Source organism: Triticum urartu, chromosome 5A, assembly GCF_056163025.1.
Source record: "Triticum urartu cultivar PI428250 chromosome 5A, HENAU_Tu73, whole genome shotgun sequence".
Lineage (NCBI taxonomy): Eukaryota > Viridiplantae > Streptophyta > Magnoliopsida > Poales > Poaceae > Triticum > Triticum urartu.
Genome location: NC_141877.1, coordinates 5124995 through 5150343, shown reverse-complemented (window position 1 = coordinate 5150343; position 25349 = coordinate 5124995). Strand labels below are relative to the sequence as shown.

At 44.1% G+C, this 25349-nt stretch overlaps 1 protein-coding gene across 1 annotated transcript; it reads right to left on the bottom strand.

The window, feature by feature from the left end:
- Positions 1-12873: 12873 nt before the first annotated feature.
- On the bottom strand, positions 12874-13380 carry LOC147967347 (uncharacterized). Its single transcript, XM_087523107.1, has 3 exons — positions 13314-13380; positions 13072-13235; positions 12874-13020 (listed from the first exon to the last, which is right to left on the bottom strand). The coding sequence occupies exons 1-3, from the start codon at positions 13378-13380 to the stop codon at positions 12874-12876; spliced, it is 378 nt and encodes a 125-aa protein (XP_087379233.1).
- Positions 13381-25349: the final 11969 nt, after the last annotated feature.

Below are 25349 nucleotides of genomic sequence, written 5' to 3'. Positions count from 1 at the left end.
ACGGAGCATATGAGATGTTCGAAGAGCTGAAAATGGTTTTTCAGGCTCATGCCCGGGTCGAGAGATATGAAGTCTCCGACAAGTTCTTCAGCTGTAAGATGGAGGAAAACAGTTCTGTCAGTGAGCACATACTCACTATGTCTGGGTTACATAACCGCTTGACTCAGCTGGGAGTTAATCTCCCAGATGACGCGGTCATTGACAGAATCCTTCAGTCGCTTCCACCGAGCTACAAGAGCTTTGTGATGAACTTCAATATGCAGGGGATGGAAAAGACCATTCCTGAAGTATTTGCAATGCTGAAATCAGCAGAGGTAGAAGTCAAAAAGGAACATCAAGTGTTGATGGTGAATAAAACCACTAAGTTCAAGAAAGGCAAGGGTAAGAAGAACTTCAAGAAGGACGGCAAGGGAGTTGCCGCGCCCGGTAAGCAAGCTGCCGGGAAGAAGCCAAAGAATGGACTCAAGCCCGAGACTGAGTGCTTTTATTGCAAAGGAAGTGGTCACTGGAAGCGAAACTGCCCCAAATACTTAGCGGACAAGAAGGCCGGCATCACGAAAGGTATATGTGATATACATGTAATTGATGTGTACCTTACCAGTACTCGTAGTAGCTCCTGGGTATTTGATACCGGTGCAGTTGCTCACATTTGTAACTCAAAGCAGGAGCTGCGGAATAAGCGGAGACTGGCGAAGGACGAGGTGACGATGCGCGTCGGGAATGGTTCCAAGGTCGATGTGATCACCGTCGGCACGCTACCTCTACATTTACCTATGGGATTAGTTTTAAACCGCAATAATTGTTATTTAGTGCCAGCTTTGAGCATGAACATTGTATCAGGATCTCGTTTAATTTGAGATGGCTACTCATTTAAATCCGAGAATAATGGTTGTTCTATTTATATGAGAGATATGTTTTATGGTCATGCTCCGATGGTAAATGGTTTATTCTTAATGAATCTCAAGCGTAATGCTACACATATTCATAGTGTGAATACCAAAAGATGTAAGGTTGATAATGATAGTACCACATACTTGTGGCACTGCCGCCTTGATCACATAGGTGTCAAACGCATGAAGAAGCTCCATGCAGATGGACTTTTAGAGTCTCTTGATTACGAATCATTTGACACGTGCGAACCATGCCTCATGGGTAAAATGACCAAGACTCCGTTCTCAGGAACAATGGAGCGAGCAACCAACTTATTGGAAATCATACATACTGATGTGTGCGGTCCAATGAGTGTTGAGGCTCGCGGTGGCTATCGTTATGTTCTCACCCTCACTGATGACTTGAGTAGATATGGGTATGTCTATTTAATGAAACACAAGTCTGAGACCTTTGAAAAGTTCAAGGAATTTCAGAGTGAGGTTGAGAATCAACGTGACAGGAAAATCAAGTTCTTGCGATCAGATCGTGGGGGAGAATACTTGAGTCACGAATTTGGCACACACTTAAGAAAATGTGGAATAGTTTCACAACTCACGCTGCCTGGAACACCTCAGCGTAATGGTGTGTCCGAACGTCGTAATCGCACTCTATTAGATATGGTGCGATCTATGATGTCTCTTACCGATTTACCGCTATCATTTTGGGGCTATGCTTTAGAGACTGCCGCATTCACTTTAAATAGGGCTCCGTCGAAATACGTTGAGACAACACCGTATGAATTATGGTTTGGGAAGAAACTAAGCTGTCGTTTCTAAAAGTTTGGGGATGCGATGCTTATGTCAAGAAACTTCAACCTGAAAAGCTCGAACCCAAGTCGGAAAATGCGTCTTCATAGGATACCATAAAGAAACTATTGGGTATACCTTCTACCTTAGATCTGAAGGCAAGATCTTTGTTGCCAAGAATGGATCCTTTCTAGAGAAAGACTTTCTCTTGAAAGAAGTAAGTGGGAGGAAAGTAGAACTTGATGAAGTATTACCTCTTGAACCGGAAAGTGGTGCAACTCAAGAAAATGTTCCTGAGGTGCCTGCACCGACTAGAGAGGAAGTTAATGATGATGATCATGAAACTTCAGATCAAGTTGCTACTGAACTTCGTAGGTCCACAAGGACACATTCCGCACCAGAGTGGTACGGCAACCCTGTCTTGGAAATCATGTTGTTAGACAATGGTGAACCTTCGAACTATGAAGAAGCGATGGCGGGCCCAGATTCCGACAAATGGCTAGAAGCCATGAAATCCGAGATAGGATCCATGTATGAAAACGAAGTATGGACTTTGACTGACTTGCCCGTTGAGCGGCGAGCCATAGAAAATAAATGGATCTTTAAGAAGAAGACAGACGTGAATGGTAATGTGACCATATATAAAGCTCGGCTTGTCGCTAAGGGTTATCGACAAGTTCAAGGGGTTGACTACGATGAGACTTTCTCACCCGTAGCGAAGTTGAAGTCCGTCCGAATCATGTTAGCAATTGCCACATTCTATGATTATGAGATATGGCAAATGGACGTCAAAACGGCATTCCTTAATGGTTTCCTTAAGGAAGAATTGTATAGATGCAGCCGGAAGGTTTTGTCGATCCTAAGAATGCTGACAAGGTGTGCAAGCTCCAACGCTCGATTTATGGGCTGGTGCAAGCATCTCGGAGTTGGAACATTCACTTTGATGAGATGATCAAAGCGTTTGGGTTTATGCAGACTTATGGAGAAGCCTGCGTTTACAAGAAAGTGAGTGGGAGCTCTGTAGCATTTCTCATATTATATGTAGATGACATACTTTTGATGGGAAATGATATAGAACTTTTGGACAGCATTAATGCCTACTTGAATAAGAGTTTTTCAATGAAGGACCTTGGAGAAGCTGCTTATATATTAGGCATCAAGATCTATAGAGATAGATCAAGATGCCTCATAGGTCTTTCACAAAGCACATACCTTGATAAGATATTAAAGAAGTTCAATATGGATCAGTCTAAGAAGGGGTTCTTGCCTGTGTTGCAAGGTGTGAAATTGAGCTCAGCTCAATGTCCGACCACGGCAGAAGATAAAGAAGAGATGAGTGTCATCCCCTATGCCTCAGCCATAGGGTCTATTATGTATGCCATGCTGTGTACCAGACCTGATGTAAACCTTGCCGTAAGTTTGGTAGGAAGGTACCAAAGTAATCCCGGCAAGGAACACTGGACAGCGGTCAAGAATATCCTGAAGTACCTGAAAAGGACTAAGGACATGTTTCACGTTTATGGAGGTGACGAAGAGCTCGTCGTAAAGGGTTATGTCGACGCTAGCTTCGACACAGATCTGGATGACTCTAAGTCACAAACCGGATACGTGTATATGTTGAATGGTGGAGCAGTAAGCTGGTGCAGCTGCAAGCAGAGCGTCGTGGCGGGATCTACATGTGAAGCGGAGTACATGGCAGCCTCGGAGGCAGCGCATGAAGCAATTTGGGTGAAGGAGTTCATCACCGACCTAGGAGTCATACCCAATCCGTCGGGGCCGATCAAACTCTTCTGTGACAACACTGGAGCTATTGCACTTGCCAAGGAGCCCAGGTTTCACAAGAAGACCAGGCACATCAAGCGTCGCTTCAACTCCATTCATGAAAATGTTCAAGATGGAGACATAGATATTTGTAAAGTACATACGGATCTGAATGTCGCAGATCCATTGACTAAACCTTTCCCTAGGGCAAAACATGATCAACACCAGAACTCTATGGGTGTTCGATTCATCACAATGTAACTAGATTATTGACTCTAGTGCAAGTGGGAGACTGTTGGAAATATGCCCTAGAGGCAATAATAAAAGGATTATTATTATATTTCCTTGTTCATAATAATTGTCTTTTATTCATGCTATAATTGTGTTATCCGGAAATCGTAATACATGTGTGAATACATAGACACCAACATGTCCCTAGTAAGCCTCTAGTTGACTAGCTCGTTGATCAACAGATAGTCATGGTTTCCTGACTATGGACATTGGATGTCATTGATAACGAGATCTCATCATTAGGAGAATGATGTGATGGAAAAGACCCAATCCTAAACATAGCACAAGATCGTATAGTTCGTTTGCTAGAGTTTTTCCAATGTCAAGTATCTTTTCCTTAGACCATGAGATCGTGTAACTCCCGGATACCGTAGGAGTGCTTTGGGTGTACCAATAATCACAACGTAACTGGGTGACTATAAAGGTATACTACGGGTATCTCCAAAAGTGTCTGTTGGGTTGACACGGATCAAGACTGGGATTTGTCACTCCATATGACGGAGAGGTATCTCTGGGCCCACTCGGTAATGCATCATCATAATGAGCTCAAAGTGACCAAGTGTCTGGTCAAGGGATCATGCATTATGGTACGAGTAAAGTGACTTGCCGGTAACGAGATTGAACAAGGTATTGGGATACCGACGATCGAATCTCGGGCAAGTAACGTACCGATTGACAAAGGGAATTGTATACGGGGTTGCTTGAATCCTCGACATCGTGGTTCATCCGATGAGATCATCGAGGAGCATGTGGGAGCCAACATGGGTATCCAGATCCCGCTGTTGGTTATTGACCGAAGAGCCGTCTCGGTCATGTCTACATGTCTCCCGAACCCGTAGGGTCTACACACTTAAGGTTCGGTGACGCTAGGGTTGTAGAGATATGAGTATGCAGTAACCCGAAAGTTGTTCGGAGTCCCGGATGAGATCCCGGATGTCACGAGGAGTTCCGAAATGGTCCGGAGGTGAAGAATTATATATAGGAAGTGCAGTTTCGGCCATCGGGAGAGTTTCGGGGGTCAACGGTATTGTACCGGGACCACCGAAAGGGTCCCGGGGGTCCACCGGGTGGGGCCACCCATCCCGGAGGGCCCCATGGGCTGAAGTGGGGAGGGAACCAGCCCATAGTGGGCTGGTGCGCCCCCCTCCCCTGGGCCCCCCATGCGCCTAGGGTTGGGAACCCTAGGGGAGGGGGCGCCTCCACTTGCCTTGGGGGGCACTCCACCCCCTTGGCCGCCGCCCCCCCTAGGAGATCCCATCTCCTAGGGCCGGCGCACCCCCCTAGGGGGCCTATATAAAGGGGGGGGGCAGCCGCACCCTGAAGCCTTGGCGCCTCCCTCTCCCTGCTACACCTCTCCCTCTCGCAGAAGCTCGGCGAAGCCCTGCTGCGATCATTGCTGCATCCACCACCACGCCGTCGTGCTGTTGGATCTTCATCAACCTCTCCTCCCCCCTTGCTGGATCAAGAAGGAGGAGACGTCATCCGCTCCGTACGTGTGTTGAACACGGAGGTGCCGTCCGTTCGGCACTTGGTCATCGGTGATTTGGATCACGGCGAGTACGACTCCATCATCCCCGTTCTCTTGAACGCTTCCGCTCGCGATCTACAAGGGTATGTAGATGCACTCTAATCACTCGTTGCTAGATGAACTCATAGATAGATCTTGGTGAAACCGTAGAAAATTTTTGTTTTCTGCAACGTTCCCCTACAGTTTCCGGCCTCATTTAAACTTGCTTTGATGTGTTGTTCTTGTAGGCATCATCTCCTGCCATGAGTAGCTTCATGTATCCTTGTCATGCATCATACTTGGTTGAGCATCATGTCTTGTTTATGTGTTGTGTGTTTACCATGTTGTTTGCTTCTTTCCGGTTGTGCTCCTTCTTGATAGTTCCCGTTTCGTTGCGATTGTGAGGATTCGTTCGACTACGTGGCTTCATCTTCTTCATGGACTTGTTCTTCTTCCTAGCCGGATTTCAGGCAAGATGACCGTCACCTTGGATCTCACCACTATCTTTGCTATGCTAGTTGTCTCGATGCTATCGCTATGTCGCGCTACCTACCACTTGTTTATCAAGCCTCCCAGTTGCCATGCTAGCCTCTAACCTTTTTCACCCTTCCTAGCAAACCGTTGTTTGGCCGCTATGCTTAGAGCTAAAAGAGATTTTTTAGAAAAAGCATTTTCTAGTGATGTCTTTCGCAAAAGTGATGAAGATCTTAAAATGATTGGTGTTTCTTCTATTGATTCCTTGTTTAGTAAAGTTAAGATTGATGAAAAAGGGACTGGAGAAGAGTCAACTTTAGGTAGAAGGCGTCCCAATATTTTGGGGGGTGAAAATCTTGTTGAGAAAATTGATGGAAGTGGGTTTGAAGAGGTCAAAACTTTAACTAGTTGTCGTGGAATTTTCACGGCAGATGTCCTAGAGAAAGTACTTAGTCGTAGGGCCATCGCAACTAGGAAGCTTAAAGGGGTTAATCGGGACAAAAGGACACGAGAGGTTTATACTGTATCGTCCCCCTTACGGTGAAGGTAAGGCCTAGTCCAGTTGATTGTATTGCTAGGTTTCGATGACCAAGGAGTGAATCCGCTAGCTTGGCTATCGATCTGATGATTCTTGTCCTAAGCCGCCGCTGGGTCGTCCCTTATATACACGGGTTGACGCCTGGCGGCCTACAGAGTCCCGACCGGCTCATAAAACGTGTCCGGCTCGGTGACTTCTTTTATATGCCTTTCTTTACATATGGCGGTTTACAATATTGGGCCTTAAGCCGCCTCTGGGCTTAGGCCTTCTATAAGTCTTAATAAACTATCACCTTGAATATTACTGGGCTTCTTTTTGTAACCCGCCATTGGGTTTGACCCGGCCCATCCTGGGCGGGTCATACCTGGTAGCTATATCCCCAACACTAGTGATGTGCCCACTCTTTTGGATTACAAAGACTTTAATTATGATAGTTGCTCTTCGATTGATTGTATTTATTTTCTGCAATCCATGATAAATTCACCCCATGCTTATGAACAAAATAAAGCTTTTACTAAACATATTGTTGATGCTATGATGAAAGCTTTTGAAGAAAAATTGGAATTAGAAGTTTCGATTCCTAGAAAATTGCATGATGAATGGGAACCTACTATCAAAGTAAAAATTAAAAATTATGAGTGTTTTGCTTTGTGTGACTTGGGTGCTAGTGTTTCTACAATTCCGAAATCTTTATGTGATGTGCTTGGTCTTACCGATCTTGAAGAATGTTCTTTAAATTTGCACTTGGCGGATTTTACTATTAAAAGCCTATGGGAAGAATTAATGATGTTCTTATTCTTGCAAATAGGAATTATGTGCCCATAGATTTTATTGTTCTTGATATTGATTGCAATCCATCTTGTCCAATTATTCTTGGTAGACTGTTTTTACGCACTATCGGTGCCGTGATTGATATGAAAGAAGGCAATATTAAGTTCCAATTTCCTTTGAGGAAGGGTATGGAACACTTCCCTAGAACAAGAATTAGGCCACCATATGAATAAATAATGAGGGCATCTTATGGATCTCTAAACGAAGATGACAATACTTAGATCCTTACTTTATGCCTAGCTAAGGGCATAAAACTATAGCGCTTGTTGGGAGGCAACCCAATGAATAAAATTTATTTTTGCTTTTTGCTTTCTGTTCTTGAGTGTTTACACAATTATGCTACTGTTATGATTGTGTTTTTTGTGTTTTAATTAGTGTTTGTGCCAAGTAGAACCTGTAGGATTTTCTTGGGTGATAGTTGTTTGATCTTGCTGAAAAACATAAACTTTTGCGCTCACGGAAATAATTCTAATTTTTTCCAGAGCGTGATAAAATGCCAATTCGTTTTGCAGTAGATTAATATACAAATTTATCAGGTCATCCGATTTTTTTCAGAATTTTTGGAGTTCCAGAAGTTTTCGAAATAGTCAGATTGCTACAGACTGTTCTGTTTTTACAGATTTTGTTTCTTTGTGTTGTGTGCTTATTTTGATGGCTCTGTGGTTTTCTTTGATGAGTTTTTGCCATAGAAAAGTTGGAATACATTATATATAATGCAAAAACAAAATATGAATTTGTTTGGTACAGTACTTATAGTAGTGATTTGTTTTCTTTTACTAACGGATCTCACGAAGGTTTTGTTGAGTTTTGTGTGATTGAAGTTTTCAAGTTTTGCGTTATCTTACGATGGATGAAGTAATAAGGAGTAAGAAGAGCCTAAACTTGGGGATGCCCGGCATCCCAAGCTATTATCCAAAAATGAGCAAACAACTAGGCTTGGGGATGCCCCCAAGTGGCATCCCCTCTTTCTTCTAATGACCATCGGTATTTTACTCAAAGCTATATTTTATTCGTCACATACTATGTGTTTTGCTTGGAGCGTCTTGTATGATATGAGTCTTTGCTTATTTTATTTTGTGTTTAAAGTATTGATTCCTTGCTGGACACACCTATTTGAGAGAGCCAAAATTATGTCATGACTTGTTAGAATTGCTCTCTATGCTTCACTTAAATCTTTTATGAGCTATGTACTTGCTCTAGTGCTTCACTTATATCTTTTTGAGCACGGTGTGCTTTAGTATTTTAGAAGAAATGCTCTCTTTCTTCACTTAGATTTATTTGAGAGTTAATTAAATTTTCAAGAAATTCTCTCTTGCTTCACTTAAATTATTTTGAGAGAAAGAAAGAAAAATTATGCTCATGATCTTCATATATATTTGTTTGAGCTTATCAAAAGCCACACATGAAAATTAGTCCCAAAGTGATAGATATCCAAGAAGGATATAATAAAAACTTTCATGAAGATCATTGGACAAAATAAACTTGATTCTTAGTAATAGTTTTGAGATATGATGATGTGATATGTGAGTCATGTTGATGAGTAATTATACTTTAGTAAGAATATTGGTGTTAAGGTTTGTGATTCCCTATGCAACCATGAAAGTCAATAATTATGCAATGAAATTATATCGTACTTGTGGTGCATTATTCAGTGTTAATTATGCTTAATGCTCGCTTATGAGATTATTCGTTTCTTGGTTGGTCGCTTATCAATCAATTTGCTAGCCTTCATTTTGCACTAATTACGATCTCTACTTATGCATCGAAAAATCTTTAAACTAGTTTTGCCACATGAGTCCACTATATCTACCTATATGCGGTATTCTTTTGCCGTTCTAAGAAAATTTGTATGTGCCATCTCTAATTTTCAAAATAAACTTCTCTTTTGGGTGTTCGTTTTTCTCGCGGAGCAGTGAGAGGTGGCTAATATTTTCCATGCAAGATGTATTATTCTCACGATGGGTGTTTATTCACTTGTCATTGCATGAGAGTAAGGCAAAGGTATTAGGGATGCCCACTCCCGAAATGAAAAATGAATTTACTTTATGTTTTCAAATAATAAATTCCCTGGAAAGTGTTGGTATGGAGGGCAACCGTGGATATGGCTAGCCATGGAAAGTGAAACTACGGTTCAAAAAGGAATAAACTTTATTTTCTGTTTGGGAACCGCCAATGATATATCTAGCATAGAAAGTGTTGGGAACTCTAAGTCGTTTTTGTTGGTGGGAAGGATACATCTCCTAAAATGTTTTTATCTCTAAGTTTTTCGCTTTGAGCTCTGGCACCTCTATAAATCCCTACTTCCCTCTACGAAGGGCCTTTCTTCTACTTTATGCAATTTTTATTTTTGAATTTGAGTCTCCATCTTCTCTTATAAAAGAACCAACTAGGAGGCAATATGATCGTACTTGAGTATTGGGTGTAGCTAATATGCGAGTGTGTTTCATGAGTGGATGAATGATTGAGCATAATGGGCTAGGGATAACTTATTTTAGCGTTGATATTTTGAAAGACATGATTGCTTGTTGATATGCTTGAGTATTTAAATTATCATGTCAAAATTAGACTATTGCTTTGAACAATATAAAAGTCTGAATGTCCATGCTACAAAGAAAAGAAATATGATATGACATGATAGGCACCATTCCACATCAAAAATTCTACTTTTATCACTTACCTACTCGAGGACGAGTAGGAGTTAAGCTTGGGGATGTTGATATGTCTCCAACGTATCTATAATTTTTTTTATTGTTCCATGTTGTTATATTATCAATCTTGGATGTTTTATAATCATTTTATAGTCATTTTATATTAGTTTTTGGTACTAACCTATTGACACAGTGTCAAGTGCCAGTTCTTGTTTTATGCATGTTTTTACATCGCGGGAAATCAATACCAAACAGAGTCCAAACGCAAGGAAACTTCACGAAGATTTTTTTTGGACCAGAAGACACATAATGGGCCCTGGCTGCGCCTGGGGGTGCTCCGAGGAGAGCATAACCCAATAGGGCGCGTCAGGAGGCCCAGGCATGCCCTGGTGGGTTGTGCCCACCTCGGGTGCCCCCCGGACCGCCTCTTTGCCCTATAAATACCCCAATATTCCCAAAACCCTAGGGTAGTCAACAAAACATTGATCCAGCCACCACAGAGTCCAGAACCCCCAGATCCAATCTCGACACCATCTCGGATGGGGTTCACCACCTCCATTGGTGCCTCTCCGATGATGCGTGAGTAGTTCTTTGTAGACATTCGGGTCCGTAGTTCGTAGTTAGATGGCTTCCTTTCTCTCTCTGAATTCTCAATACAATGGTCTCTTGGAGATCCATATGATGTAACTCTTTTTGCGTGTGTTTGTTGGGACCGATGAACTTTGAGTTTACGATCAAATCTATCTTTTTATATCCATGAAAGTATTTGAGTTCCTTTGATCTCTTTTATGCATGATTACTTATAGCCTCGTATTTCTTCTCCAATATTTGGGTATTGTTTGGCCAACTTGATCTATTTATCTTGCAATGGGAAGAGGTGCTTTGTAGTAGGTTCGATCTTACGGTGCTTGATCCCAGTGACAGAAAGGGAACCGACACGTATGTATCGTTGCTACTAAGGATAAAACAATGGGGTCTATCTCTACATAGATAGATCTTGTCTACATCATGTCATCGTTCTTATTGCATTACTCCGTTTCTCCATGAACTTAATACACTAGATGCATGCTAGATAGCGGTCGATGTGTGGAGTAATAGTAGTAGATGCAGGCAGGACTCGGTCTACTAATCTTGGACGTGATGCCTAGGTAATGATCATTGCCTGGATATCGTCATGATTATTTTAAGTTCTATCAATTTCCCAACAATAATTTGTTCACCCACCGTTTGTTATTTTTCTCGATAAAAGCCACTAGTGAAACCTACGAGCCCCGTTTCTCTTTCTCATATTATTTGCCTTTGCGGTCTATTTTCCTTTGATTTTATTTTTAGATCTATTAAACTAAAAATACAAAAATACCTTGCTGAAATTTATTCTTATTTATTTTATTTGGCGTTCAATCTATCAATCTACTACAATTTATCTCACGTCCGTTTCCCTATCTTGAGGCGCCGTACCCGGAAGGGATTGACAACCCCTTTAACACGTCGGGTTGCAAGGATTTGTTATCTATGTGCAGGTGTTGTTTACGTTGTGTTGCTTGGTTCTCCTACTGGTTCAATAACCTTGGTTTCACATTTGAGGGAAATACCTACCGCTGATGTGCTGCATCATCCCTTCCTCTCTGGGGAAATACCGATGTATATTCAAGCCGCATCAGGCACACGTGGCAGCTTAGGGCCGTTAAGGGGTTAATGACGTGCTTTGTCGTCTGCTGGCATACGACAAAGATGAAAAGTTCTTTGTCGTCTGCCTGCGGAAAAGAAACCATATAGGCCAGCCAAGTGCCCCCCAGGTTGCACGGGTAGCTGCCATGTGGCAGCTTTGCCGTCAGCTGGCTGATGGCGAAGCTCTTTGCCGTCTGCCAGCAGACGGCAAAGTGCCTGTATAGCCCCTGTTTTTTCTTAGATTCATTCAATTTGACATAATTTCACAGATATATATATATATACATCTCAAAATAATTTCAACAAGCATACCAAAAATAAGTTTCCAACAACATAAGAAACATACAAATTTCCAACAACATATCCAACATACAATGATTTCCAACAAGGAGTTTCCAACAACATATCCATATATAAATACATATCCAAAAGAAGTTTCCAACAACATATCCATATATACATACATATCCAATAGAAGTTTCCAACAAGTTTCCTTAAACAAAAAGGAAGCACAAGGATAAGAGTACACTCCATAAATGCAAGCTTCCTCACCTAAAGCAAATCTGCGAATTGGGAAAGATGAAAGTTAGAAGAAGAAGAAGAAGAAGAAGAAGAAGAATAAGAAGAAGAAGACTAGCTAGAAGAAAAAGAAGAAGAAGAATTTATCTTCTCTTTATTTTTCTCCCCTCCTCTTCTTTATTTATCTTCTCTTTCTTTTTCTCCTCTCCTCTTCTTCTTCTTCTTCTTCTTCTTGTTCTTCTAACTAAGCTAGGTAAAAATGCTAAGTGTGTAGGTCATTTTAGAGCTAAGCTAGGTAAATAGGTCATTTTGGAGCTAACCTAGGTAAAATGGATCATATTGGAGCTAACCTAGGTAAACTTGGTCATTTGGGAGCTAACCTAGGTAAAATGGATCCTATTGGAGCTAACCTAGGTAAAATCGGTCATTTTGGAGCTAACCTAGCTAATTGTGCCATTTTTGAGTTAACTAAGCATATTATGCCATTTTTGACATAAGTAAGCTAAGTATAGGTCTTTCTTGAGCTAACCCAGGTAACTAAGCATATTAGAGCTAATTTAGCATTTTAGAGATAACTTAGGTCATTTTGGAGCTAACTTAGGTAAAATTGATCATTTTTGAGCTAATTTGGCTTATTATGTCATTTTTGAGGAAAATAAGCTAACTATATGACATATATGAGGTTACCAAGATTGTTATGCCATTTCAAACCTAAGTAAGCTAATTATGCCACTTTTTACATAAGTAAGCTAAGTGCATGTCATTATTGAGCAAACCCAGGTAACTAAGCATATTCTAGATAACTTAGCATATTAGAGCTCACTTAGGTCATTTTGGAGGAAACAAAGCTAAGTATAAATCATTTTGGAGACCTGACATACCTGACATACTTCACTCCTCCTTCTTCTCCTTCTCCTTCATCATCCTGATGCGCTTAAAGCGGCGAGGCGGTGGGATGTACTATTCTACCACAATTAGCATGGTCATGTCGCCCGGCTGTGGGATCGCCGGCGCCACCACCATCGCGAGGTCATTATCAGGCACCACCACCATCGTGAGGCCATCTTCAGGAAGCACCATCGATAGGTCATCCTCAGCCACCACCATCTCTTGCCCATCGTCAGCCATCACCACCGCTTGGCCATCGTCAGCCACCACCATCGTGAGGTCATCGTCAGACAGAATAGGTTGCACCTCCTCATCTCCACTCTGCTCCTCTTCTTCCCCACGCCATTCTGGATCATCCTCGCTGCTGCTTTCGCTGTAGCCAGACTCACTGTTGCTTTTGTTGTAGCCAGAGTCGCTGCTGCTACTCCCATTGCCTGACCAAATGCAACAAAGTTTTTTAACAATCAGTGTGAGACAAAGCCAAATGGAGAGGAAGAAGAGGCAGAGCGTACTGGCATCGCCCTTGTCTTGGTAGCGCATGCGGCACATAGTCGTGTTGAACACCTTCACGGTGAGCATGGCGTCGCCGTCGTACCTGAAGACAAGGAAGTACCCGTCGCGCAGGTCGCAGGCACGGACGCACTGCTCCCAGCCACGACACAGGTACATGTGGTCGTTCCTGATCACCACCTCCACATCCCAAAGCCTGTGAAGCTCGCTGCCGGCTTCACATTCTTTGGCCGATGGCCGTCCAATATCTTCATAAAAGTGTCAGGCAGCCTCTGCAGCGTGGGTCAAGGAGTGATGTAGCAAACCCCGCCTTGTCTGTGGACGACTACTTCGTCCCGTTCCACTCTCCTCTCCGAGAGCCGACCGCCTACGACCACTGGGGGAAGGGCCTGCAACCCTGTTGGTCGCAACTCGATCTGGACAAGTGCGTGGTGGGAGGCCCGCAAGGGCAAGGCGGCCAAGTGGCGCGCTCTTAGCCCAGCCGGAAGTGATCGTTGCGAGGCTCCCAAAGGAGCGCTCATCAACTAGTTGCTCCCTGTGTATATGGGCGCCCCGAGCGAGGGAATGCTCGCTGAAGGGGAGGGCGGATTTGGCCGGCCCAAGCACGAGAGAGGCCACAGCCTCGTTTTCCTCTCTTTTTAATGTTTTCTGATTTCTTTTTTTTTGCTTTTTTTATACTTTTGTGTGTACTTTAAAAAAATTTAAATGTATATATATATTACAAAAAACATTTGAAACATGTCGAATAAGTATTTGAAAAATATTGAACAAGTATTTTAAAATGTTAATCAAGCATTTAAAAAAGGTAAATGTCTATAGAAATAATGTTGACCATGTATTCAAGAAATTATGAATTTTTTATATCATGTATATAAAAATGTTAATGAAGCATTTGAAAAAATGTTGAACAAGTATTTAAAAAATGTTAATCAAACATTTGGAAATGTTAAATGTGTATAGAAAAAATGTTGACCATGTGTTTAAAATTAAAGATTTTTTATCATGTATATAGAAATGTTAATCAAACATTTGAACAAGTATTTAAAAAAATCAAGAAATTAGAAAAATGTTAAATGTGTTTAAATTATAAATAGCAAAAGTAATACCATTGAAAACAACATTCAAATATAAATTCAATAATATATATTTTTATAGCATGTATAAGCATTTTTTTAGTCATTGTCAAACTAGTAAACCGTGATAGAGATTGTTAGTTAAATATATTGTCAAGCTAGTAAACCACGACTGAGATAGTAATACCCAAGCCTCTATATCTGGGAGCTTTTTCGCTCCAAGATTCATCCACTTGGATGAAAAAGACTTCTGGGTAAATTCCTATGGGGCACGTGTATTATTTTGGTAGCTGATTGTGTACAAATGCGTTGTGGATTCAGGTTTTCGTTTGAAATTTTTTTGAAATGGTGTGATGGTTCTTTTGGTTGGTTTAGCATTTTTGATTGCATGTGGGGCAGGCTGGCGTGGTTGTTCTTCTTATATGCTTTCTTTCTTTCTTTTCTACTGGTTGTTGGATATCGTTTGTGTCCTTGTCGGGTCAGTTTTCACGTTGCTGTCTGCGCTGATTTTGTTGAGCTGCTGTTGGTCCAATTGTGACGTCCCTTTCTGCTATTCGGCCGCTGTTGGTCTATTTGTGCTGTCGCTATCCCCACCCTTTTCAAGATTTGTCAGGATTAGTAAATACGCGGTGCCGTCGTTCTTTGTCACGGAGCAGTGCCACTTTTCATACCTCGGTGACTCTGTCTACGCTGTGCTAGCGGTGCCGCTGTTGACATTGCTTTCGGACGTTGCTGATCGGTGCACGCTCTCTCATGTCTTCCGGTGATTTTCGTGGTCTCTTAGTGATGGTTCGTCCTACTTCCATCCGTGTCGGTCCGCGTCGCCAGGTCGCCAAGCAGCACCGGCTGCTCATGCCGTGCAAGAGCCAAGAGATGGCGACGCGGCTAGCTGTTCCTACGTGCAAGTCCAGGCCTACGATGCGACCGCCGCGACAGGCCCGTGCTCGGCTGCAAGAAGCTAGGCTGTGACGAGGCCTACCGCGTCATCGCCGGCTGGAGAAGATTCTTGATGCAGAATGGCTTGGACGTGGATAGCCACGTGAGGGCCGAGGACCTAGAGTCGGCCATGGTGGACCTGTGGGCGTTCCGGTTGCCGGCGCTGGAGGTGGGCGTCACCGGTAGCAGGCCAAGCGCGAGTGGTGGCTGGCTACGGAGGTTGACGTGCGCGGCGACGGCCATGCAGCCAGATAGTCTGCCTACTACGTCGCCATCGTTGGGACGCCGGGCTGGACGAACAGGGGTCCGTGTGAGGGAGTGATGAGCGCCTGCTGCGTCGCCAGTGACTGCAACAGCGTCGCCTCCGTCGATGCCGGACCGCCCTCTCTCCTCTCCACGTCATGTCTGCGGTGGCCGCCGAGACCGTGACGGTCTCTGGTGGTGCATGCGGAAGCGTCTCATGTATGTTTACGGACGTTGCCCGGTGATGGAGGAGGCCATCGTCATCGTCCCCCGCTTCTACCAAATCAGCGACCTCATTCCGCCTCCCCGCGACACTTCGTCGCCGTGTATTACGACGGCGATGGTGGCGCTCAGGTCGCTGTCTATTGCTACTAGGACATTCTAATGCCGCGGTCGCCGAGGAGCTGCGTACTGCAGACAACCGCGCCAGCGCCTCCAACGACCTGAGCTCTCTGGACTCCAAAAAAGGGACTGCTTTTGCCGTGTTGACGCTGAGGCCGAGGCATCAGTGATCTCGACCTTGTGCTCACCCGACCCGTCGGCGCCTTGATCCCATCCAACCCCGCTCTAGCTCGCCCTCGCCCTGTCGACCTCATGCATGCCAGGCCGCCGGCGCCCCGTCAAAAACGACGCTAGGAGGCGCTCCAGCTCCCTGTCGCCCTGACTCCATGTGAACTTTAGCATAGTGCTCGCATGGCGGCTGCCTCGCCCTCGCTGTCTTGGCCGTGTGTCCTACCACCCCGTGCGCTGCGTTGCATGCTTCCGGCTTGCGGGGGCTGCCGCTGCATAGCGTGCGTGCACGGCTCCACTGTATCGTCTCTCAGTGTGTTTGTGTGCGTGGTGGGTGCGTGTGTCCGTGTTTGCTTCTATTGACCTGGGCGCACACTTGAGGTTGTGGGTGCCCATAATTAATCCATCTTCACTAATTAATCAACCATGCTTCTTATTAATTCTTTTTTTGCGGGTGATGCTTCTTATTAATTCTAACGCAAGTTGTACACCGGCTGTTTGTAGTTGCAGTTCTACAGATTAGTTTTTTCTTATCGCTGTTTACGCATGTTTTTGGCTTTAACTTAAGGAAAAGTGTTCAAATCATCTGGCTGATTTTTTGGAGAATTCATCCCCGTCCCACGCGCGCCACATGTCCAGGCCACGCATCATCCGTCGCTCTTCCTTATCTTATCTCCTGGCGTTACAGGAGATCACTCGTTGGCTTTTCCTTTTGATTTCTCCTACCTCTGCCTTCTTCCTATCTCCACTCGTCTTTTCTTTCTCTCCCTCTCTTAGCCTGGCCGGCGGCCACCGGAGCAGCGACTCGTCACGCGCTACTGCCACCAGTTGCTGCAACGGCAAGGAGCGCTACACCGCCACCGCTACAGCTGCAAAGTACCTTCTCTCCCTCTTGCTTCTCTCCTCTCTAGCATCAACCACGCCGGCGCAGCACCTGAACACACACTCGCTATGCTGCAAGCCTGCAACCCGGCGATGGGTGCTACTATGCAACGACAGCGGCGCTGCAACCTGCAGATTCTCGCCGGTGAGCAGATACTGCAACGAGCGCTGCTCGTGGTGATGCAATCGACAGACGAGTTGCAACCGCAGGACCACGCCGTCAATGGATGCTTCAATGCAACGACCGGTGCTGCGATGCAACCTCGTCGCCGCTGCCGCTGCTGCCAGTTGGATGGGGCGCGGAGCTAGAGGAGACACCGACGCTGCATGGCAACCTCGTCGCCGCTGCTATGCAGCACTCCCGACGCACATGACAAGAGGCGACGGTGCGGCGATGTAGCTCGTCGGCGCTGCGAGGCAGCACTCCTGAGGCTGAAAGCCGGCGTCACTGTGAAGGCTGCGACGATGCTGCGCGACGGTTGGGATGCTGCAGGGGCTGGCGGCGAAGTTGTGTGGTCGGCTGCAATGGAGCATACAAGGGAGGCCGGAGGCGGCGCTGCTGCAACGCACCTCGCCGCCGATGCAAGGGAGGTCGGAGGCGACCGCAGCTCGCGCGCCGGTGCTGCAACCCAGCACACGCAAGGGAGGTGGGGCGCGACGCTGTAGGGAGGACCTGGTGCTACAGTGGCAACTTCGACGCTTTTTCTTTCTTGGTGTTGTTGGTGTTGCGATGCAGCGACGCTGCGACGGCTACCCGGCGTTGCTATGTGGCGGCTGGAGTCAGTGGGCGAGGGGCGCATGCTGTTTGCATCGGACGCGGCTAGAGGAGAACGAAAGGGGAAGATGCGACCAGAGGAGGACGACTCCATGTCGCGTTGACTGGATCCGACGGCTAGCGACCAAAAGATCACCATTAATTTGCATGGTTTTGATGCTGAAGAATTTTTATTTTTTTTGCAGTAGGCTTAAAGTGTTGTCCTCACGGATCTTGAATGTGTATCCTTGTAGAATATACTGAACTAGTACTGCTTAATATACTGAACAGGTCATGCTACATTTATCCTCGTTTAAACTTTCTTCAACGTGGGCAGGCTACAGATAAATAGAAGGTAATCTTGTTGGTCCAGGGTGAGCCTTCTTGGATGTTGTAAGTTCAGTGGATTTCAAGCTCCAGCAAAACCGGCGTCCATTTGATCTATCCCTCGACCAACATAGAGGACCGAGTAACATCACAAGACTGGTAAGCATTAGTGTTTTACTTATTTATTCCACTTACTTGCTCTTCTCACTACTCTATTCTGCTGTAATCTGTTACGGAGAAGTTGGTATAAGAACTTGATTTTTTTATGAGATGTATCTAACAGACACCAATCATGCACATGAAGTCATATTGATCGAATGATCGTTGTGCATGCAGAACAGGTAATGCTTCGGAGCAAGGGTCTCAAAACTATGCAAACGATCTTCCGAGGTGCTGGTGCCATGTTGTTGATTTAACTTGGTCAGGAAACCCCTTCGCCCACCACATACCAGGCAAGATATTTTTATTGCCAAGTAACTAATCCGATTGTATATTTTCTGCTTTTATCTGCCTTTGAAGCTATTTACTTTCTTTTTAGAAAATAAAAAATTGGAAAGTATTGTTTCCTAACTATGACAGAATTTAATTATAGGGTGAAGATGAGAAAATTTATAAAAAGGAAGCCCCTCTGGACGCACAAGATGGATGGATTTTTACTGCACATTACTAGAAAAACATTGTAGCTTTTCAATTTCAGGTTGGTCAGTTTTCTTCCCTTCAAAGGGTGCATGGCGTGAAGTTATTGCTGGTCTAACCTGGAAGAATCTCATAGGCTGTATAACCGTTACGAGAGCTTGGTGTAATCTGATGCAAACCGGAACTAGATTAGCAGTTCCAAAGATGAATGGAGCAGCGGAGTTGCATATGAAGGCAAACCTACAAGTTTGCATCATAGTTGCCCAGGAAGGTAGGAACTCATTTGCTGCTGTACTAACTGAACTATTTTCTTATAGGCAATGAGATTTTGATCATGGAAGGATGCGGCTATTTTGATGAGAGTATAATGCAGGAGATCGGTTATTATATCTGACTGTATTGTAATGTAGTACTCCCTCCGTCTCAAAAGAAGTTAGTACAAAATTGAGACACTTATTTTGGGATAGAGGGAGTACATTATTGTGATTTTTTTCTTATGTTGTACACATCTAGAATAGGAAACAATGAGATGGTCTATCTGCACGAAGTTTAGTTTAGAAACTACATGCAAATGTTAAAAATTCAGAATGTTCGGGAGAGAGTAGAACAGAGAAGGGAGAGAAGGAACAACCAAGATCCAAGCTTTGTGCTACCACTCCATCACATATGGTCTACAATCTTGGTTACTCGATGTTCAGATTATTGTAATTTTTGTACCTAAAAGGTCTTAACTATATTAAGCGTGTATAATTTTCAAATATTAATAGTTAAGTTCTTGAAACCCTATGAAGCAATCACCTGTACCCCATGATCTTACTACGCTTCACATAGCTGAGTTAGCGCTACGTTTTGCATGACATTCTTTGATGAATCTTCATTTGTTGGTCAATTGTATCCTGGTCTACATGGTTACATTTTGTTGTTTCAAATAATAGTGTTTTCCTCATCAATGGGTTTTGCTTTAGGTAATATAAGACACATGATCGATGTCCATGAGGGGAGCAGTACCCAGATTTCCCATGGTCAGCAGAACGGCCAGGGTCTTATTTCTTAGTGGATAGTTGGTTTCTGGTGGATCCAATCACCATTTCTTGGAAAATATTTCCAGAGCAAATGGTACAAGTGATAATGTACCAGTGCTTTCACTTGAGCATGTAGAAGTAGTACTTGAAATGTATGGGGTCAATGATGAAGGGGTATGCTCTGTTTATATGGTCACTCTTCCATTTATTTTCGAAGGTGAAAACCATCTTCAAAGCACCCCAGCAGCCAACAACAATGCTCCTTCACTGGCAGGCTGTTTGATTTTTGGTGAACCTTTTGTATCATTTTGATTACAGATTGGGAGGATTGTACATAGAGAGTTCCATCTTTTGGGGAACCTTTTGTATCATTTTGCTCATATATATTCGGGGAATTGTATATAGAGAGGAAGTAGCCACGTCCAAGATCTTCTAATGTACAAGCAAATGATTGATGTGTGGAAATTGGGACCACATGCAGCGAAGAACAAGGGGTGCAGGGAAACAACATCTCAATCCTCCAAGGTTCGTTAATTCCCAGCAAAACATGAATGAGTTGATTTTGTTTGACTTTCCACGTACATGTGTGTTTCCTGTATTCTTGGTACCATGGTAAGGAAGTATTAAAATTTCAGGTTTTTCGTGTACTGTCATGTTTATGCATAAGCAGCTTCATTGTACATGACTTGGACTGGCTAATTTACTGTTCCATGTGAGTCTTTTTGTAATATGTTCCTCTGCATGATACTGTTGTTCAGATTATTGTATACATTGTTTTTTCATATTAGTGCTTTAAGTGAGAAGTGCCAAAATGGCCTGCACAACATTTACCATTGGATAAGACCGAATTAGTTGTTAATTTTTTTCTTTTAAGCGGAATTATTTTCTGAATGGTGTTCCTCCAACGGAAGTGCTTCCGGCAAGAAGCACCAAAATAAGTATGCATGATACTTACCATTGAATAAGGTGGAAGTAGTTGTTATATCTTTCTTTCTTTTGGATTTGAAGTTGAGATATCTCCTCAATCGATGTATAACACATCGACAATACATCACTCTATTGATATGTTGGTGCTTAAACTCCTTGAATTGTTTTGCTAAAACATGAATTCTTCGTGTACATATTTAAATGTTATCCGGCACATTGAGTATTGACAGTTGTCTTCATGAATTCTATATTACTCTATTTCTTGAACTACAGTCTACATAGTCGCGACTGATTGAGGGGCGCGGCGTGTCGCCGCGCGGGGTAAGCTAGTATCATCTAGCACATACAGCTCCAACAGCAAGGCATGAATGCATGTCCCCAGCAAGGGATGCTAATTCATTTATGCTCTTCATTGACACATCACCGTCAAGGTCTGCATCAACATTATTGTCAACCCATCCCCACGCGGCTCATTTAAGCTGAACACCTAACATTCTCTGATAGATTTTTTCTGCAAGACGCAACCTCGATAACAGCCAGTGGCGTAGCCAGGCCTTGGGCAACAACAAACACTTTACTATGTGTCACTGTAGCATGAAGTTGGCTAAGGCATTGGTCAAACCTGGCTACACCTCTGATGACGGCAATGGCCGCATCACAACAACGATAACGACCGTGTCATCTACGATGATACGGCGTCACTATAATGACAATCCTACACGGCCACATGATCCTGACAAAAATGATGTGTGCTTGATGGCTTTTCTTCAGTCCTAGCAAAACTGATCAACTCATAACCGACATCACCCTCTATCATCCGCAAGCTGCATCGTTCATGACTGCAGCTTCGTCATATACAACATAACATTTTTATGTGCCTCCAACTTATAAGTGCGGCTTATTCATCCATGACAACTACACCATTGACCACGACTACCTTGACCACAGGCACATCATCATGATCGGTCACCTTGACATCGACATAAAGGTCTATGTCTACAGCTACACATCGGCAACAACTCCAGTCAATATTGTCCGCATTGCCACTAGCGTCGACATCACTTCGGTTGTGACCACGGGAGGGAATAGAGGAGAGACAAGAAAGACACCATAAGGGGACGCATTCACTGCTTTAGACCTCTTTCAATGCAAAGGTGCTTAGATGAGGTGCTAAGTGCATTAAATACCTTAGCAACTCAACTCCCCAATGCATAGGTGCTTAACTTGTTGTTGCTAAACACACTTTATTTAATGAGTTAGCACCTAAAGTCTTTCCTGCATTGGTCAAATTGTTTCATTTAAATGGTTTGCCTAGGTTCTCGCGCTTGGCATTGGTTCTTTCTGAGGTCACCAAAGTGCTCTTTTCTCTTTTTAAATGTTGTGTCATGTCATTTTCTCGTTTATATGGCATGCTTAGCACATGTTCATGGTGGAGCATTGGGAAGGGCCTTAGGTGCCGCCCTGTCAGCCATTGGATACACCATGATGATGACGCGGCGAAGAAGATGACAAAAGCGCGAGACTTTAAATTCAATCGCAATTGACCGCTTCACTTTCACTACGATTAAGTGGGGTGTTGGAACTTGCGTTTGTATTTTCCAACAAAAACGTACGTATGTATAATAAACCCCTAAGGCTAGTCATAGTGGGGAGTAACTTAGACTAGTGTCATGAATATGACACTAGTCTTTGTTACTACCTTCATAGTGCAAAGTAATATACAAGTAATATCATAAATGATAGCATTTATTACATTATAGACTCATTTTGCTTTGGATTGCGTTATGTTACAGTAACATATTATGTTACTCCAAACATCTCTCTTCTCATTAATGATATGCCACATAAGCAAACCTGTCTTAAAATGCGCTATGTTACTTGTTACTCCCACTATAATGTAACACATTATAGACTCCTAAGGCTAGTCATAGTGGGAGTAACTTAGCTAGTAACATAGCGTACTTCGAGAAAATTCTGCTTATGTGGCAAGTAATTAATGAGAGGTGGTAACATAATATGTTACTGTAACATAACGCTTTCCAAGGCAAGATGAGTCTATGAGCTAATAAATGAAGTCATATATGATACTACTAGTATGTTATTTTGCATTATGAAGATAAGTAATTTAGACTAGTGTCATATGCATGACACTAGTCTAAGTTACTCCTCACTATGATCAGACTAAAAGAAACTTCCCCATGAAAAAGTATGTACCGTACAGTCGGATTCGAACCTCGGACGCAGCTGTATTTATTTACTCCCGTAGAAGAGGGAAGGGCCGCGCACAAACCGGAAACCGCGTCCGTTTTGGAATCTAATCGATCGCGCTCGCTCGCTCTTTGTATACCTATATAATCATAATCAATCTGACCTACATAACCAGCAGAGGATCAATCTCACGCCCTGAGTTTAGATAGAAGAAGAACCGCATACATATACGATCGATTGGGTGCGCGCGCGGAAGTCGATCTGCAGGGAATCGGCCGACCATGCCGGATCAGCTGGGAGATTCGTCGTAAGTTCCTCGCTCCTCCTCCAAGTGCATGCAGTACGTTTCTTCTGATTTGATTTGAAGGAAAACTCTGCCCACTCCTGTAAATAAATACGCATTTTTTTACGCCTGTCATCGTTTGTGTTTTCCCTTTTCAATTCAAAAAAGGGCCACCCATATTTGCTGTTCCAAGGTTTGCTTCGCTTGTTACATACTCCATGCCGTGTGACCTGCATACCATTGGGCCGCCTCCTCCTTCATGGGCCATGGGCTCCGGCTCTTCCTCCCCCTCCTCCGCCTGCTCATCCTCCTTCCCCGTCTCCTCTTCTTCATCTAAAAAAAAGGTCTCCTCTTCTCTGGCTCCGTCGAATCCTGAGGAAGACCGGTGGCAAAACAAGCAGCCCGCCTCACCAGGATCTCCTCTAGCAGCTACGGCCTCCGCTTGGGGTGAGCGTGACGTAGGTGGTGATCCGGCGCCTCAGCATGGCAAGAGGCAGACGGAAGTGGAAGTGCCGGAGAGGAGAAAGAGGAAGAAGTGGGGCGGGCTAGGGTTGGGCTGCCGCTGTCCGGCTTAAATAGCCGGCTACCTACCTCGGGAGGCATGCCGGAGCGGTGCCACGTGGTGCGGAATGAAGGAGGCATCCATTGGACCGGCGGTCTCTTTGCATCCCCACGTGGGCCCTAACTGCCAGTCTGATGTGGTGGATGTGTCTTGTCGCATCCAAGCGTCCCCATATCCGTCTCAGATATGGGCCGGGTGGGGGAGTACCCGTCAGTCCGGCTTCATTATATTCTACAAAATGTGACAAACAAATATGTGAATTAACACAAAGCCACCTTAGATAGCATTTGCTTCAGGAAAAAGATGATAGCGATTGACACAAAAGACTTATACTGCTACAAAATGAGACTTTATTTTGTAATACTTACACAAATAAGTCAAGTTTATCGGTCTATATAAAAGAAAACAAGCAGCTTTATTTTTACCCACATACTCCCTCCGTCTCATAATATAAGAGCGTTTTTGACACTACACTACACTAGTGTCCAAAACACTCTTAGAGCATCTCCAACAGCCGCGCTGAACAAGCACCGCGTCGCAAATTTGGCCATTTTAGCGCGCGCAACCCGGCGGGTGGCTCCAGCGGTGCGCAATAACCGCGCGCGCGGTATAAGGAGTTGGGCGCGCGTTCGGATTCGCTATCTCGCGCGGTGTATTTGGGGCGCCCGCTTTCACGCGCGGCACACTCGAGCACTCACGCCGCACTCTCCTCTACACCTCGTACGCCCCGCCCGCGCCGGCGCCGGCGAACTGCACCCATGGACGCATGCGCCGGCACCCCGCTCACCCCATGCTATAGCCGCGACCCCTCCACCGCTTCCGAAGATGGAGGACGAAGACGGGGACGAGGATTGATGTGTCTTTCATTTGTGTCTTGAACTTGGTTTGCATTTTGAACTTGGTTGGATGAAATTGTGGGCATGATTTTGAACTTGTGGGCATGAACTTTTATTCATCAACTTGTTTGTGTGAAATTTTATATGTCATGTTCATTGCATTTTGAATGTTTCAAATGGCATTTTGTGTCCAAAATGCCATATATGCAATGCCCTGGAGAGTCACGCGCGCTGCATTTTTTGCGCGCTGCTGGAGCGGCGCGCGCTGCATTTTAGCGCGGCTGTTGGAGTCAGCGCTGGCGGCCACGTGAAACCAGGCGAACGGCACGCGGCAAACTAGTTTTTAGCACGCGGCACGAAGCACGGTTGTTGGAGATGCTCTTATGTTATGGGACGGAGGGAGTAGTTGTCTTTTTTGTGTAGACCACCTATTGAGGTATATAATTGACAAAAAACAAATACATACATCATTCGGCATGTGCATGCACCCAAAAGTTATGGAAATTTCTATTTGAAAAAATATAGCAAAAGGCTCATTTTAGCTTGGGATCCAAATTAGCTTTTCCGACGGAGGTCTATCTAGATAATACATTGGTGTCACAAACAAATGTAATTTGTGCTACTTTTTCTTGGGCTTGTAATTTGTGGAGTTGTGATAGTATTTTTTTAAGTTTTGTAGTCGTAGTAATTTGCAAATGTATTTTCCTGCAAAAAGATGAATTGTAACTGTACTGTACGGTGTACCCCGAGCTGAGAAAACTGGAAAATAAAACAGTCCCTCTCGTCCTCCCGTCGTTCCCCACAAATTCCCCCAATTAAACAGCCAGGCAAACCCTAGT